At 60.6% G+C, this 16931-nt stretch overlaps 1 protein-coding gene across 2 annotated transcripts; it reads left to right on the forward strand.

Moving 5' to 3' along the window:
* Nucleotides 1-769: 769 nt before the first annotated feature.
* HR (HR lysine demethylase and nuclear receptor corepressor) lies at nt 770-16199 on the forward strand. Of its 2 annotated transcripts, XM_002914796.4 has the most exons (19): nt 1256-1385; nt 2683-3333; nt 4054-4834; nt 6259-6409; nt 6489-6676; nt 8073-8237; nt 9004-9093; nt 9272-9387; nt 10200-10281; nt 10672-10835; nt 10953-11189; nt 11403-11568; nt 11760-11829; nt 12026-12156; nt 12278-12397; nt 12497-12612; nt 14605-14769; nt 15201-15329; nt 15483-16199. In XM_002914796.4, exons 2-19 carry the CDS (start codon nt 2722-2724, stop codon nt 15543-15545), a joined length of 3546 nt encoding a protein of 1181 aa, XP_002914842.1. In that variant the 5' UTR covers nt 1256-1385; nt 2683-2721; the 3' UTR covers nt 15546-16199. The 2 variants fall into 2 exon arrangements, with proteins under 2 accessions (XP_034517180.1, XP_002914842.1); XM_034661289.1 differs by lacking the exon at nt 14605-14769 and having other exon boundaries at nt 770-1385.
* The last annotated feature ends 732 nt before the right edge of the window (nt 16200-16931 follow it).

Here is a 16931-nt window from a genome sequence, read left to right on the forward strand (position 1 = left end):
TCCAGTGCTGGGCCTGGAAGTACTAGGAATTGGGATGGGGCAGACCCCCAGAGCACCAGGCTGGAGCAGGTGTTGGGGCTCATCTGGGCCCACCTCCTCTCTGGACACAGGCCCTTAGAGTAGGGACAGACTAGAGCCTAGGTACCCCCAGAACTGCTAAGGTGGGACCCGGTGCCTGCTCTTGGGCCCTGGAAGGGGCCTTGAGTCAAGAATGGTGAAGGGCAGCTTGGCCGAATGGGGAGGAGGCCAGGCAGACATGGGCCAGTGGCGTGTGCCCGTGTGCCAGAGCTGAAGGACCACAAGCAAGTGTTCCAGGAGGCACAGGGTCGGCTGGCGTGGGTCAGGCGCCCATCACTGACCCGTGAGAACCCGACTGCCCCTGCCAGCTCTGGCACTGCCCTCTCCCAGCCGCCCCGCCCTAGCACCCCGGGGGGCACCCCGCCCCACCGTGGCCTGGTCCGGCCCCTCCCGCCCTTTGCTCCAATTCCCGGGCTTGGCACCTATAGTGGGGGTGCTGCCCGCCTGCCAGGCTCCGGGGCCGGGCCCACGGGAGGGTGGGGCGGCTGGGAAGCTGGCACGCTGCCCCGGGGGAGCCTCTCTCGGCAGGCGCCCGGGTGCCGCGGGGGGGAGGGGGGAACAAAGGGCTCATTCTCCCCGTGCGCAGCCGGTGGCATCGCCGGGGCGTTGGCGGAAGCCCCCGGGGCCCGGGAGGGGGCAGGCCCAGGCGGGGCCGCCGAATCACGGGCTCCTGTTTCCCGCAGGGTGCTGGAGGAGGAAACCGGCGGAGCAGCTTCCCCACTCTCAGTTGCGCGTCTGGCGATGGCGATGAGAGGTCCCACTGCGCTGTCCGCTGCGCTCTCCCTCCATTAGCCGCGCTGAGCCGTGCTGCGCTCTTGCTGGTGCCTCTCTCCTGGGACCCGGGATCGGCCCCCACTTCCAGGCACGACCCCCTCCCCCGGCCTCTCGGCCTTTTCCCCCCTACTCGGCCATCTCCGACCCGGGGCGCACGTTCCCCCCGGCCCGGCTCCCACTTTCCCTCCGGGGGCACCCGCTCCCTAGCCCCGGCCCGGCCCTCCCCGCGGCGCAGCACGGAGTCTCGGCGTCCCATGGCGCAACCCACGGCCTCGGCCCAGAAGCTGGTGCGGCCGATCCGCGCCGTGTGCCGCATCCTGCAGATCCCGGAATCCGACCCCTCCAACCTGCGGCCCTAGAGCGCCCCCGCCGCCCCGGGGGAAAGAGAACGCGAGCGCGCTGAGCGGAGAGCGGGAGAACGCGTCCTCGCTCGCCGGCCGGGAGGCCCCGGAGCCGGCCCATGGGGAGCGGGTGCCGGGCGCCGGCCACGACGACCGCCGCCGCCCGCGCCGCGCCCCGCCCGCGAAGCCCAGGTAAGCGCCGAGAGGGGGCGCCAGGGACGGGCCTTCTGGGGACACTTGTAGCGGGGCATTTCTTAGCCGAGCCCGGGCCGCGCGCAGCGAGTGGGCTCCCTGTGCTTCTCCGGGCGGCGCTACAGGTCTGAAAGTTAGGATACCCGACGGGGCTGGACCGCGACGGAGCGGTGGTCCCAGAAAGCCTGAGCGACCTCTGTCACGGCTTCCTGGGCTACCTCCCCTCCGTCCTGCGGCTTCATCTAGCCGGCCGAGGGGGCCGCGCTGGGAGAGCGCTGCGGCTCTGGTGGCACCTGTCACCCTAGTCCTTTGCACGCACGTTCAATTTTCCCTCCTTTGCCTTTCTTTGGGGCCCGGCCCGCTTTCCCCGCCTCCTTCCCTCCCCCTGCCAGGCTGCAGTTAGCAGCGGCCGCCAGCGGCCCTGGCACTGCCTGCTAGACTGTAGCAGCTTGACCCGTCCCAGCTGAGGCCTCTTAATCCCCCTCTCCTGGGCTGGCTCGCTCCTTCCCTTGGGGGTGCGGTGGAGATCTCAGCCCCCAGCAGTTGTCCTGGGGCGCTGCTTCAGAAGCCAAGAAACCGTAGAGAGCTGGGAAAAGACACACCAGGGACTGCCCAAGTGTAGGGAGAGTTACCAGCCAGTAGCCCTGCCTGGCGGCTCTCCCCAGGGACTCCAGCCCACCCTGCCTGCACGTCCCAGCCCTGCAAGCTTGAGTGGGGCTGAGGGGTTGGGGGTAGGTGAGCACCACCCCCCGTACCACAGACAGCAATGTGGAAAGAGGCCTCTGAGGCTCCCAATTTCCAAACCCTATTTTACACAAGGGCACACTGAGCCCCCAGAGGAGCAATATGACTTGCCCAAGGTCACACAGCAGGTGCTGAGTCAGGGCCAGAATCCTGCCTTCTTGTCCCCTAGTGCAGTACCTTCCACCGACCTCATCTTTTGGGTTCTCACCCCTTGCCCTGCCCCATGGCTTGTGCCCAGGGTCCAGGCTCAGCAAATGCAAGGACAGGTCATCCTAGAAACAGAGGTCTCTGCTGGAGGGCTCCGGCCCAGGTGGGCTGTCACGTCCTAGGCATTTGGGGCAAGGGGTGACCTCCCCGCACTTGAGCATCCCACCCAGGCAGGTCCTTCGAGTTGCATGTGGGCAGGCCGCGTGGAGCCTAGCCGTAGGTTGGCACTTGCCTTACTGGTTTGAGCTGCCTTGGTGCTGCCAGGGCGGTGCCCAGCTCTGCACCAGGCGGTAGGGCACTTGGGGCACATGCCTAAGAAGCTCACGCTTTGTTGGTTATGCTCCAGGGACCCCCTCTGGGAGAGCCCCATGAGGGCAGGAGAGTGATGGAGAGTACGCCCAGCTTCCTGAAGGACAGCCCAGCCTGGGAGAAGACACCCCCTGAGAATGGCGTCCTGGCACAGGAGCCGGATACCCTGCCTCAAGATGGTCTGCGCCGTGGCACACTGTGCCTGGGAGAGCCTGCTCCCTTCTGGAGGGGTGTTCTAAGCACCCCAGACTCCTGGCTCCCCCCTGGCTTTCCCCAGAGCCCCAAAGACACGCTCCCACTGGTGGAGGGAGAAGGCCCCCGCAATGGGGAGAGGAAGGCCGGCTGGCTGGGCAGCAAGGAGGGGCTGCGCTGGAAGGAGGCGATGCTTACCCACCCACTGGCACTCTGTGGCTCAGCGTGCCCACCTCGCTATGGCCCCCTGATTCCTGAGCATAGTGGTGGCCATCCCAAGAGTGACCCTGTGGCCTTCCGGCCCTTGCACTGCCCCTTCCTTCTGGAGACCAAGATCCTCGAGCAAGCTCCCTTCTGGATGCCCACCTGCTTGCCACCCTACCTAGTGTCCAGCCTGCCCCCAGAGCGTCCGTGTGACTGGCCCCTGGCCCCACACCCCTGGGTGTATTCAGGGGGGCAGCCCAAAGTGCCCTCTGCCTTTGGTTTGGGCAGCAAGGTGAGTGTTGGAGCAAAGAGTGATCCCCAAACAGCCCTGTCAAGCCACAGCACTCTGCTCTTCGTTCTGACGAAAGCATAAGGTGGTACCCTAGTGGAGGAGCCTGTCAGCTCAGACAGAGTCAAATCCTCCTCTGAGCGATTCCATCTCACTGTGCCTTCCCTGCCTTTGGGCCATTTCAGGGATTGACTCTCATTGCCCACCCAGAACAAGGTCCTAGGAACTGCGGCCTCCGAATATGTGGTCTCTTCCTGGGGTCGGGGAGGGGGGCAGACAAGGCCCTCCGTCTGGGAGTGGGATGTGCAGGTGTCCCCATGGCCTGTGTCTAAGGCATCTGCCCTCCCCACCCCACCCCCGCCCCAGGCAACCCACCCCCATGCCCAGGAATAAGATTTCAACTATTTTAAGACCAGTAGGATAGTGGTCACCGAACAATCCGAATAGATCCTTGGAGGCCCTTCGGTGGTGGCAGGCACTAACCCTTTTGTTGCTGTATTTGTGCGCAGGTCTGAGAAATCCCAGGGAGGGACGGGGCCGGGGGGTAGCAGGGCGGTGGGGAGGCACTCAGGGAGCAGGGTCTGCCATCCAGTATTGAGGTCTTCAGTGTTTTGCCCCCTTAAGGCCACACAGGCTCACACCTGCTGGTCATCTGTTCTCCTCGTCCCTGGAAGCACTGAGGATCAAAGTCAGCACGAGCTCCACCCCTTCTCCTCTCTCTAGGGCTTTTACCACAAGGATCCAAGCATTCTCAGGCTGGCAAAGGAGCCACTGGCAACCGCGGAACCTGGGTTGTTGGGCTTAGCCCCTGGTGGGCATCTCCAGAGAGCTGGGGAAGCGGAACGTCCTTCATTTCACCAGAGAGACGGAGAGGCAGGAGTCGGCAGACATCAGAACCTTTGCCCATTCCTCCTGGGGCATCCAGACGCTGTTCCCCGGACCCCCTGGCCCACTTGTCCCCCTGGCCTGGTTCATACTCTTGGCAACGTCTGGGCTGTACCGGGGGGTGGGAGCCTTGGGTACCAGCTGGGGCCATCTGCCACATCAAGGTGCCCCTCTCCTGGGCCTCCTACCACCCAGGGCGACTGTTGCTCATCTCACCCACCTGCTAGAGATGGAGGTCTTGGCCTGTGTGGGAAGTGCCAGGAGGGGGGCACCATCGGGCCCAGTGAATCCAATGAGGAAGCAAACAAGGCCTCTGGTCCCAGGGCTTGCCCACCCAGCCATCACACCAAGCTAAAGAAGACATGGCTCACACGACACTCTGAGCAGTTCGGGTGTCCAGGTGGCTGCCCTGGGGACGAGGAGAGCCCATCTGCCCAGCTGCAGGCCCTCAAGAGGGCAAGCAGCCCTGAGGTCCAGGGAGCAGGTGGAAGGCCAGCTGCCAAGCGCCCACCCGACCCTTTCCCAGGCAGCATGGGGCAGGGGGCCAGAGGCTGGCAGGAGACGCTGGACTCGTCCTTTGGAAACAAGGTGCAGGCCGGACAGCAGGATGACCACAGAGGTAAGGGTGCAGGGGGCCCTACCTGGGAAGGGGCGGCCAGGACTGGGGCTTTGCGGGCGTGTGGGGTCGTTAGGCCCTTGGTGAGTGGATCGCACAAGTGGTCTGGTTTCCTACCCATGTGTGACAGTTCTCTGGGAGTTTCTTAGCATCTATAAGCCAGAGCCTGCCAGCAAGTGGCTTCTTACTTCCATCTGCCTCCGCCCAAGCTGTGATGTGTCAGTGGCAGTGTCACATGCTCAGAGCATGGCCTCTGGAGTCAGAGTGCCTGGGTCCTGACTTTGCTGCCTGGTGCTTTGTGACCTTGGGCTGGTTACTTCACCTCTCTGGGCCTCAGTTTCTTCATCTCTAAAATGGGGATAAAGATGGCATCCACCTCATAAAGAGAGCCGCAAGAGGACATGGTATAATTCACATAAAGGGCTTTGAAGACTTCCTGGCACTGTATTGAGTAAGCCCTTAGTAAACATTCATCTTTGTGATTGTGCCGCATAGCCCTGTATGGGGGACCGTCCCTCCTGAAGGACCTCTTGTCCCACCCCGGGAACGAACAACTCCTCCCTTGGCCAGCCAGATCATGGAAACTCAGTTTCGACCCGGCCAATGATAGGACTTTGGGTGCATCCCGGACCCTCTGTCACGCTGTGTTCTTCATGGAGGGTTCCAGCACTGCCAGCCCCAGTCTCAGCTCTTCAGGGTCACTTCGGTTTCTTGGCCTCCTGGACCACTGGGCCTGGATTGAAGCTCTCAGTGGCCTCACCCAGGCACCCCTACACCTGCCATGGGTCTGTCCGTGCTCTCGCAGGCCTCTGCCGGGGCTGGGAACTGTTGGCCCCTCTCCCTTCTTGGGTTACTGCACCTGTGGCCTATGTTGAAACTCTCCGGCCTTCTCACCTTCCAGCACCCTCTGTCCCATGCCCAGATTGTCTCCTCACGCTGACATGAGGCCAGCAGTACCACTAAGCCCACTGCGGAGCTATCCGAAGTCTGCACTGACTGAGGGACGCCTGGCCAGCCCGGCTGGTGGAGCATGTGACTCCTTATCTCAGGGTCGTGAGTTCAAGCCCCGTGTTGGGGCATAGAGCTTACTTAAAAAAAAAAAAAAAAAAGATAAAACAAAGTCTACACTGACTGGATCTTGCACTTGGGGCAGGATGATCGCCCCAGCTGCTCCAAGCTTGCACAGCAGACCTCTCCTCTCGGCCACCAGGCCATGTCAGGGCATTCTCAGGCTCCCCACCCAGCCCTTTTGGTGAAGTTTCTGGCTGTCTGGTTCACTTTCACTAGCTCCAAATCAGGCTTTGAAGACCAGGGCCTAGGGGCTGGGCTGGCTCCGCGTGTGGGTGGGCTGGGTGCTAAAGGCAGGGCTTGGGGTTCACAGGAGCTCAGGAGGCCCAGACTCCTGACCAGCTTCATTGTCTCCTCAGGACCCCAAGATGGCAGGGCCATCCTCCAGGACCCAGGGCTTCAGGGTACCTCTCGTTCGGCTCCCCTGGCGGGCGCGGCTCAGTACCAAAGCTGTACCCACGCGGCTGGAGAGGTGGGAGGCCTGGCCCGCCACGCCCAGCGAGTGCCGAGGTGAGGCTGTTGCCCCTGGGTGCCCCCAGCATCCTCCGGGTCGGGGCTCCCTCCTTATCTTCCTGTGCCCTGTCTCCAGATTGCCTCTGGGAGAGGAGCGGCAGCAGGAGGAAGACTCAGCAGCCAGCTGCGAGGCGGGAGGAGGGTCTGGCCCCGAGGCCCGGCTCAGCAAGGGCCTTGCCAAGCATCTGCTGAGTGGTTTGGGGGACCGACTGTGCCGCCTGCTGCGGAGGGAGCGCGAAGCTCTGGCCTGGGCCCAGCGGGCAGGTGAGCGGGACCCGTGGGGCAGGCAAGAGCCCGGGAAGGCTGGATCCTGTGGTTACCATGTTTTGACAGGGAGCATGGGGCCTGCAGAGTGTGGGCCTCTCCCACCCATTAGCGCTGTATATCCTGGTACCAACTGGGAGAGCCCCTGCCCTGCTGTGCCCTTATTCCTGGCTTAGGCTCCTAGTCCACACGAGTTCTAAAGTTTCTTGCCTGGGTGAGGGCCGTTGGGAGGGTGTGAAACCGGGGGCAGTCCAGCTGCCTAAGAGTTTCTGGGTTTGCTGGGGAGACAAGGGTGAGTGCCAAGTGTCTTCAGGGGCATTGGAAGGCGGGGGCCCTCCCTGCTGTTCGAGGTTTATGGTCTGGGTCCATGTGAAAAGACCGGTGGGGTGCCAGGCATTCAGCGGGTCCCCTGGCTTCAGGCTCTCCCTCCTACACCCTCCCACAACCCCGAGTATGCATTTGAAAATGTGCGCACACTCCTGCATAAGGTCACAAGCTGGGTAAGGGCCCACTGGTGGCTCCCTCTTGTCCCAGAGTCCAGCGCCGTCCCCCTCTCCTCAGCCGGTCTAGCCTGCCACTCCCTTAGCCTGGATTCCCAGCACTCCACATCACCCGGTGGCCCGTCCTCCTCGGCTCACCCCAGCTTGTCCATCCCCTCAGGCCTTGGCACTCTCTGTTCCTTCTGTCTGGAATGCCCTTCCCCTCCCTTTCTCCCCGATGAATGAACACTTACTCATCACTTGGGGCCCATTTGTGTTGCTGCCCCCATCATCCCCACCCTCGTCCTTCTACCCCACTCTACTCCAGTGCCCACCCTGTGCCGTCATGATCATTGCTGTGTGCCTGGGCCCATCTCCCCGCTTGGAGTGTGAGCGCTGGGAGGGCCGCTATGAGCCCCGACCAGCTCTGAGTCCTCAGCACTCAGACCCACACGGGCCAAGGTGTTGGCTGCATGAGTAAATGAACGCGTGCTCACTGGCGTCCTTCCACCCACCGACCGAGGAGGGCTTAGTCAGAAACTCTGGGTGAGGGAAGGAGTGGCCTCCTGAGGCCTTCACTCTTCTGGTATACAGAGTCCCCTGAAGGGTCACCAGTTCGGGGCGGAGGGCGGTGGGCGCAGGACTGTGTTGGAAATAGTGCGGATCGGTCATTCAGGGCGATGCGGAAATCCCCGAGGCGGAATGGTCGGGAGACGAGGCCTGCACCGTGCCTGGGAGGGTTTTCTGGAGCCAGTGCTGTGGGGAGGTGCTTTACAAAGGCTGTCAGGGGTCTGTCTCCCCTCGGGGTGGCCGCACAGCAGAAGCCGCTCCTGCTCAGCTCCATCCCTGCCAGGAGGTCCTCAGACGGGCCCTGTGGTCTGAGCCTTTGCTGACCTGTGCTCTCCCGTGGTCGACAGGCCAGGGGCCGGCCGGGACAGAGGACAACCCAGGCGCCGCACGCTGCTGCAGCCGCTGCCGCCGTGGACTCTTCAACACCCACTGGAAATGCCCCCGCTGCAGCCACAGGCTGTGTGTGGCCTGTGGTCACGTGGCGGGTGCGAGGAGGGCCAGGGACAGAACAGGTAGGAAAGGAGCGGGGGCCGAGGGCGGGAGGGCAGGGACGGGGGCCTCAGAAGCGCAGCGCTAAGGTTTGTGGCCATTTCTGGGCTGCCTACCCCAAGAAAGCCTCCGTCCCCAGCTCCAGCCTCAGCCACCACGGCTCAATGCCCCTTAGAGCAGACTTTTCCCTCTCCCCAGATCAGAGGGCCACGCCTGTGTCCTTGCCCACCCTTAAAAGAAGTCGAGTGCCTACTCTATGCCTCCCACTTTGCTCAGCTTGCACCTTTTAAACCTTACAACACGGTGAGGTGGGTATTATTGCCTCCATTTTTCCAGATAAGAAAAACTCAGAGAAGTTAAGTGACTTGTTCAAGGTCACACAGCTAGTAAGTGTCGGGTCCAGGATTTAGACTCAGAACTTCTGATCCCAAGTCTTACTCTCTTCATGGTTCTCAGCTTCTTCTCTCTTGGCTCCAGTCAGTTGCCCAAGGGCTTAAAATTTCCCGGTGTTCCAGTAGAGGTAGCCAAAACGAGTTCCAGGGTCAGAAACGTTTGAGAACTCTGTATTCTACAAGATCATTTTGGAGTCTGGCAACGCATGTCAGCATTTTAAAGGCTCTGCGTTCTGCAAGCAAAGGATCCTATGTTATTCTTGAACCCAAGTGTTCCAGAAAGCCCATGTTTTATGGATTCTTGATTTAGATACCATGCCTTTGTCCTTCTTCTCTGACTCTAAGCTGTGGTTACCTTGGTTTCCTGACCTGCAGCTTCTTTCTTCCTATCCCACAGGCCCTCAGGAGGAGTCCGCGGAGGAGTGTCCCCAAGAGGCTGGGCATACTGCCAGTTCCCTGATGCTCACCCAATTCGTTTCTAGCCAGGGTGAGCCATCTCGGAGGGGTGGGGCGTGCAGAGGGCGGGTCCTGGGGGAGAGCAGCTTCCTGTCTGGATGTGGCTCAGCCCAATCCCATGCCCTCCTGCTTGGTGAGGCCAAGCAGCGCAGGGATGGCCTTCTGTCCACACTCACTACCAAACTCCGTCTCCCCTCCCCTACTCACAGCCTTGGCAGAATTGAGCACCGCCATGCACGAAGTTTGGGTCAAGTTTGACATCCGGGGGCACTGCCCCTGCCAAGCTGATGCCCGGGTGTGGGCCCCTGGGGATGGGGGCCAGCAGGTAAGAAGCTGGGCATGGGACAGGTGCCAGCACTAGCTGGTGGGCCCAAGATTCGGCAGTGTGTCTGGAAATTACTGGCAGGGTTTGGCCCTTGTCTTTTGGTGGGGATGAAGGACATGGACGCTGGATAAAATCAAGCTACTTCTCACTCTCCTCTGGGGATTAGGATCCATGGACGGAGCTGAAGCATCGGCTCCACCTCCCTCTCTGCTTTCTCAGAGCTCCTGCCCACTCTGTGCGCATTCCAGCTTAGCACTTGCCCGGTCATGCTGTAGATGCTCGCTGGCGGGCCCTGTCCCTCCACTCCCCAGGCACGGCCCTGCGGGTGGGGTATGGGCCCACCTTCCCTCTATGCCTTGCTCTTCACAGATGGCAGGCACTCAGTATGCATTTTACAAGGTTTTCATAAAGTTCATGCTTTTATTATAAAAATGATTTGTTCAAGAAATAGTTTATTGAATGCATTTTGTGTGCCAGACGGTGGTACACACCCATTGTGGAAAATACAAACAAGTATAAGGAAGAATACAACAATAGGCTATAATGCCACTGTGGCTATATTTTTGACATATTTCTTTCCAGTCACTTGTCTATATATTTGTTCAGCCTATTTTTGTATATTTTAAATCAATACTGTGTGTGGAATTCTGTGAGCAACTTTTTTGCACCCAGTGTTATATCACATAACGTTTTGCTCCCTGTAAACACAATTTTCGAGTCTGTTGTTAATACTTGTGGGTTGAATTGGATTGAGCTGTTTGCCGTTTTTAAAATCTCTGGTTGGATTGGGGGGTGGTGGATGGGTTTAACAGAAGGAGCCGACAGAGAACACTCCCCCAGTTCCACAGTCTTCTTGCAATGGGGATACCAACAGGACCAAGGACATCAAAGAGGGTGAGCAGCTCCCCGGGCCCTTGCTTGGACTGTGCAGGGGAGGCTGGGCCGTGGTTGGCGTCCCCAGGAGAGATTGGAATGGCTTTAGCCACCCTGCGCCCCCGTAATCTCCAACACTCTTCTCAAGTCATTCCAGAGAAAATAAATCAAAATAAAATCTAGGACAAGTCCCCTCACTCCTCTCCAGTCAGACCCCCACTGTGAGCCCCTCCTTCAGAGAGGTTTGGGAAGCAGCTGCCGGCAGGCGTGGGAGGTGAGCGCCTCCAGAGCAGAGCTGAGCCTGGCAATGCTAGTGAGGAGAGAGACTTGGCTAGGAGACAAGGGCAGAGTCTGTGGGCAGTGGAGCCTCGAGAGAAAGAGGAAGCCCCTCACCATTTTCCTCCCTGCCAGAGACCCCGGACTCCACCGAGACCCCGGCAGAGGACCGTGCCGGCCGAGGGCCCCTACCTTGTCCCTCTCTCTGTGAACTGCTGGCCTCCACTGCTGTCAAACTCTGCTTGGGGCATGAGCGGATACACATGGCCTTTGCCCCGGTCACTCCTGCCCTGCCCAGCGTGAGCAAGGGCACAGAGGGAGGCCTGGGGGCCCGGGGACAGAGGCTGGGCTGGCCCTCCCTGTGGGGTAAGGCACGTCCTGAGTTGTCCTGCCCCTCCATCCTTCCGTCCACACAGGATGACCGCATCACCAACATCTTGGACAGCATCATCGCGCAGGTGGTGGAACGGAAGATCCAGGAGAAAGCCCTGGGGCCGGGGCTGCGGGCCGGGCCGGGACTGCGCAAAGGCCTGGGTCTGCCCCTCTCGCCAGTGCGGCCCCGGTTGCCTCCTCCCGGAGCTTTGCTGTGGCTGCAGGAGCCCAGGCCTCAGCGAGGCTTCCACCTCTTCCAGGAGCACTGGAGGCAGGGTCAGGTGAGGCTCCTTGCCTCCTGGCTCTCAGTTCTCCCGGCATCGCTTACCCTCAGAGCCTTAATCCAAAGGCCCAGGTAGACCTGGTCTGTCACCTGGAGTGGGCAACAGGGTTGGTCCCCTCGCGGGTCTGGTGTCCCCTATAATGTGCCGTGGCCTGGCCAAGTCGGCTTCCCATCCATTCTCCCTGCATCCCTCTGCCTTTCCTCATTACAGCCCGTGTTGGTGTCAGGGATACAGAGGATATTGCAAGGCAACCTGTGGGGGACAGAAGCTCTTGGGGCACTTGGAGGCCAGGTGCAGGCACTGACCCCCCTCGGGCCTCCCCAGCCCACAGGCCTCCGCAGTGCAACGTTCTGGGAGGGATTCTCCTGGCCTGAAAGTAAGTGTCCCTGAGGTGGGGGAGGGAGAGCTGGGAGGCTGAGCCAGGTGGCAACAGAGTCCCATGGTGACCTGGTGGGGGGGGCCGGAAGCAGAACCCAGGGCAGAAACTGGACCCTTTTGCTGCCAGGGGGCCGGGTCTTCTGAGCAAGGAGGCTCCTCCCCCCGCCAATGGCATGTCTCCTCCCCTAGTTCGCCCAAAGTCAGATGAGGGGTCCGTCCTCCTGCTACACAGAGCTCTGGGGGACGAGGACACCTGCAGGTGCGTATAGTACCAAAGAGAAAGGGCTTGCCTTACCTGCCTAGCCTCTGCCCAGCCCCTTGCCCTCACTTCCCCTCCTCCTTTGCCCCCCACCCTGTGACCCTCTTGTCTCTGGGAGCGACCCCAGTAGTGGTGGACTTTGAGGGGATTTGGGTGTCTGGGTTGAGCCTGCTGGGCATGACCCCACTCCCTCCAGGATGGAGAACTTGGCTGCCAGCCTGCCCCTCCCAGAGTACTGTGCCCGCCATGGGAAACTCAACTTGGCTTCCTACCTCCCACCTGGCCCTGCCCTGCGTCCCCTGGAGCCCCAGCTGTGGGCAGCCTATGGTGAGTGCCCACTCCACTCCTGCCCAGCCCCTGATCCCATGCCTATTGCCTCTGGGCGCATGTGTCTGTGCCGAAGTCCTGGAGCCCATGACCAGCTGGTCCCTTCTCTGCCTCCGCGCAGGGGTGAGTCCACACCGTGGGCACCTGGGGACCAAGAACCTCTGTGTGGAGGTGACTGACCTGGTCAGCATCCTGGTGCATGCTGAAGCCTCACCGCCGGCCTGGCACCGGGCGCAGAAAGGTGGGTCCTGGGCCAGAGGCAGGGGGTTGGACAATCCGCGCATTTCGACATGCTGTTTCTGCTCCCTCCAGGCCCTCCTGAGCTCTTTCTTTTCCACAGACTTCCTCTCAGGCTTGGACGGGGAGGGGCTCTGGTCTCCCGGCAGCCAGGTCAGCACTGTGTGGCACGTGTTCCGGGCCCAGGACGCCCAGCGCATCCGCCGCTTTCTCCAGATGGTGAGGAAGGAGCCGGGAGCCCTCCCCTTCCCCTGCGCTGCCCTCGTGCTCCTTAGAAGTGGGGGCTCCCAGCCCCCTGAAGCTCTCCCTGTTGCGCGTGCCCCATGTGCTCACTCTCCCCACCCCCCAGGTGAGCTGGACAGCCTTGACTCACACAGAGAAGGCAGATTGGGCCCTTACGAGTTGTGTGGTAGAGCACACAGAAAGAGCAGGGGCCGAGCAGGGAGCTGAAGGTGAAAGGAGAGCAGGAGCTGTTGCAGGCTAGGCCCAGTATAAGGGCCTTGGGCACATGATCTCAGTTAATTGTCACAACCACCCTGTGTGCTAGGCACTGCTGCATTCCCATTTTATAAATGAGTAAACTGAGGCCGAGTGGTAGAGCAGAGACCTGAGCTTATGGCTGTTCCCACCCCAGGTTACGTCCCTGTTTCTCCTGGGGGGGGGACAGTCTCCCCTGCATGGGCTCCGGGTGGCAGAGGGTGAAGGGAAGCCCGTCTGAGATGCCCTCCTGCTGCGCCCTCCTCCACGATCTACATCTTTGAGGAGGTGCTCTTTGGGGTGCTAGCAAGTGAGGGCTGAGGGAAGCAGCATGGTAGATGGGAAAGACTGGACCAAGGTGGGAAAGACTGGACCAAGATAAGGAGCTGGGAAGGAGAGGATGAGGCGATAAGCAGGAGGTAGGAAGCTCCAGGGGGCAGGGGAGGTGGGAGGCTAGTGTGAAGGTCAGGGCAGACGCAGTGGTTCCAAAGTCCAGCTGAACCCTGATTGTCCTGGGAAAAAGACATCCAGCAAGTGTCACCCCTGCTAAAGACACACACGCACGCACAGACCGACATGCAGGGGTTAATGCGGCTGTCCGCCATCACCCTCCTGCCCACAGGCATGCATATCTGCAGACACACTGACACACACACAGGGATCGTAGAGGTACACACAGATGCTGGAACACGCCGAAGGAAGCAGACAGAAGCACACCTTCATACACAGATGGCCTCATCTAGTCTGGGTGTGGTGGCTCTAGGCAGTCTCATATGGCCAAACCTGATGATTCACGGAGAAGGTTTGAGGGGATATCCTCACTGGGTGGCCTGGGAAACACTGATCTAGCTCCATGATGGACTCTAAGGCCAAAAGAGCCTTTGCACCTGCCTGGGGCTGCCCTAGGGTCCAGCCTGGCTCACCAGCCTTCCCTTTCCCCATGGCCCCGTCTGGGAACCCTGAGTGCTAAGCACAGGGACAATCACTGAGGTCCTATTGAAGGGGTGGACTTGACCGGCGGCCAGGTAGAGCCTGATGCTGGCGTTCGCCTCTGCAGGTACTCCCTGGGCATCTCCTTCTCTGGCTCCCATGAATCCCTGTCTGCCCAAGGAGCTCCCCACCCTGGTTCGGCTGCTGAAGGCCCCCCATAGCCAAGCCTGCTTCAGAGGTCTCAGCCTGGCAGGCAAGCCTCTAAATCCACGGGGCATCAGAGCTTCTGTGTGGCCTTTGCCGGATCTGGGATCCTGGAAGAATCCGATGGATGCTTTAGACGGTCCCCCTGGGGACCTGTAGCTATCCAGTGACCTACAGTTTAGCACACAGTTCACGACATTCACGGGACTCCAGGTTGAGAGCTGCTGGTATAGACAGTTAACGAGTTGGGATCATGCAAGGCATCTTTCTGGGTTTTTGGAGAAAGGGGCCCAGGGCCGGGGACACAGAGGCTATTTAAGGCATCTAGCCTCTAGCAAAGTGGGGGTTTAGATCCCTAGCCTCGGAGCCCCTAATCCTGTCCTCTAAGCGCTGTCCAACCAGTCTCTGTTCTGCCGACCTGAGCAGCCCCAGCCCCTCACCACTAGCCTTTCTCCTTCCCCTGTGACTGCCCCTGCCTGCCCCTCAAGACTTGATCACTTCAGCCCTTGGCCTTTGTGCCCCTGGCCTTTGGGAAGTCTATGTCCCATCCTACAGCCCTTTCCTCGTTTCCCTTGCTCATTCCCCCTTCTCTTCTTTGAGGTGTGCCCGGCCGGAGCAGGCAAACTGGAGCCTGGCACCCCAGGCTGCTGCTACCTGGATGCAGGGCTGCGGCGGCGCCTGCGGGAGGAGTGGGGCGTGAACTGCTGGACCCTGCTGCAGGCCCCTGGAGAGGCCGTGCTGGTGCCTGCCGGGGCTCCCCACCAGGTGCTTCCCCAGCAGGCCAGGGTCTCTGCAGAGTGCTCTGACTATGCGAAGCATCCAGAGCAGACATCACAGTGCTACAGCAGTCCCCTGCCCACTCCGGCATCGCTCCTCCCAATGCCCCGAGAGCTAGGCAGGGCAGGAAGCCCCATCCCACTGTAAGGAGAGGAGAAGCTGAGCGGTCTGGAAGTCCTCTAGCCCTACTGGGGTTCGTGTCCTCGGATGCCCACCCTGCCTGTGCCATCTCTGGCCTCCCTGTGGCCTGGTTTTGGCCACGCCCTTTGAAGTCCCTGGTGCTGGATCCAGGGCCTCCGTTCTCTGAGAGCTGGGTGGGGCTCATGATGGGAAGTAGACCTCAGGGACAAGAGGGGCAGGGGGAGGATGCCTGAGCCCCAGTCTCCGCTGACCCTCTGCCCACCTGCTCTGTGGCACAGGTGCAGGGCCTGGTAAGCACCGTGAGCGTCACTCAGCACTTCCTGTCCCCTGAGACCTCTGCCCTCTCTGCTCAGCTCTGCCACCAGGGATCCAGCCTGTCCCCTGACCGCCGTCTGCTTTATGCCCAGGTGAGTGTGATGCTGGCCAGGAGGGCGGCTGGGATGGCACGGCAAATCCACTCTGCGCCAAGCACCAGCCAGCCTGGGCCCAGGAAGGGCATTCTTGGTGGGAAGAGCCCCAGAATGTGATTGTAAACACCTTGTCCTCTCTCTTTCTTCTAGATGGACTGGGCTGTGTTCCAAGCAGTGAAGGTGTCTGTGGGAACATTACAGGAGACTAAATAGAGGGATCCCCAGTGTCCGGGGTAGGTTGGGGGGCAGGTAGACCAGGTGCTCAGTCCTGGCACAGCTTCAGCAGAGAATGATGCTGGGGGACTTGGGGACTTTTGATCAATCCCTCAAGCACCACTCTGGGCACAGGCAGGGCACCCTGTTCCCCGCTCCAACCTGGTCCCTAAAGCCAAAAACCACAGTGTCATCGAAGCTCACACCTGCCCTTCGCAGGCTGGCACCTGCTCTGTTCCTGCATCCCTCTCCATGGTACCAGGCCCACACTGGGGGTGAATGACTCCCTCCAACCCCTGCCCCCTGAGCCCAAGAGACAAATGCCCTTCCTTGGGGGACCTTGGGAATCATGCTGGCTTAAGCAACACCTTCTGCTGCCTCATCCCCTACTGTCCCACCTGTGCCGAGCTCTGCTTACACCACCCACATCTTCACTGGGCTCCAGGGTGGCCCTTCTCACTGCAGGCATGCTGGACAAGGAGCAGCTGAAATCCTGCCCTTTTGCCAGAGAACAGTGAAGTGTGGGGAGTGGGGGTGGCATCAGGAGACTGCCCAGGCTTGGCTGGAGGGAATGATATGGGCAATGCCCTGTCCCTGCTCCCTCTTCTCGCCTCCCTCCTTCATGATTTCCATTAAAGTCTGTTGTTTTGTGAATGCTGCTGGAGTGGTTGGCCCTGCTCCCGCAGGCCACATGGATTCGGAGGGAGGGGAGACAAGGAAATGGAGTGGGGTTGGGGGGCACGATGCAAGGGACCTCAAACACCCCTGCCCGCTCCTCTTCCTGGTTCCTGGATCCTTCCTTCCCACTGAGGAGCATATGGAACCTTCCAGGGGTCTGCCCCTGAGGATGCTCCTGAGAGCAGACAGCGGACAAGGCGGAGCCCTGGGGTGTGGCCGCATGCAGCCTTCCTGTGCGCACTGGGGCGACAGAGATCTGGGAGCCCCAGCCTGCCCGGCACTGCAGGCTACCCCAGCTCTCCTGTCTGACCTGACCTGGAGCTCTGGGAGTGTGACCCAGAAGAGCTCTTGCCTAGCCGTCTGCCCTCAGCGCCCGTGGCTGGCCCCAGGCCCGCTTCCCAAGGACTGGCTTGCTGCCTGAGACAGTTGACAGCCCCTCCCCACCCCCGGGGCCCTCTGTGGGGCTCTGCCTGTTCCTCTGTCCTTGTACATCGTAGAGCCAGCATGCTCTGACTCTTGGGGTACCTAATTGTTCCTGCAGTGGTTTGGGGAATGTTTTTTTATGAAATAAAATTTTTTTATTATAAATTTAATATACTTTCAGAACATTGAGAAAATAGGAAAAAGTCACCTCTAAGCTCACCTCCACTCACCCCAACCCAACCACTGAATAGCATTTTGGTGTATTTCCTCGTATTTTCACCAAGG

This window comes from Ailuropoda melanoleuca, chromosome 5 (genome assembly GCF_002007445.2).
Source record: "Ailuropoda melanoleuca isolate Jingjing chromosome 5, ASM200744v2, whole genome shotgun sequence".
NCBI lineage: Eukaryota > Metazoa > Chordata > Mammalia > Carnivora > Ursidae > Ailuropoda > Ailuropoda melanoleuca.

Bases quoted from the DNA above. Each gene is read 5' to 3' on its own strand.
- HR (XM_002914796.4), top strand. From the start codon at position 2,722: ATGGAGAGTACGCCCAGCTTCCTGAAGGACAGCCCAGCCTGGGAGAAG. The intron at 9,388-10,199 runs GTAAGAAGCTGG...TGGGTTTAACAG, and splicing joins CTGGGGATGGGGGCCAGCAG to AAGGAGCCGACAGAGAACAC. The intron at 11,830-12,025 runs GTGCGTATAGTA...CACTCCCTCCAG, and splicing joins GGGGACGAGGACACCTGCAG to GATGGAGAACTTGGCTGCCA.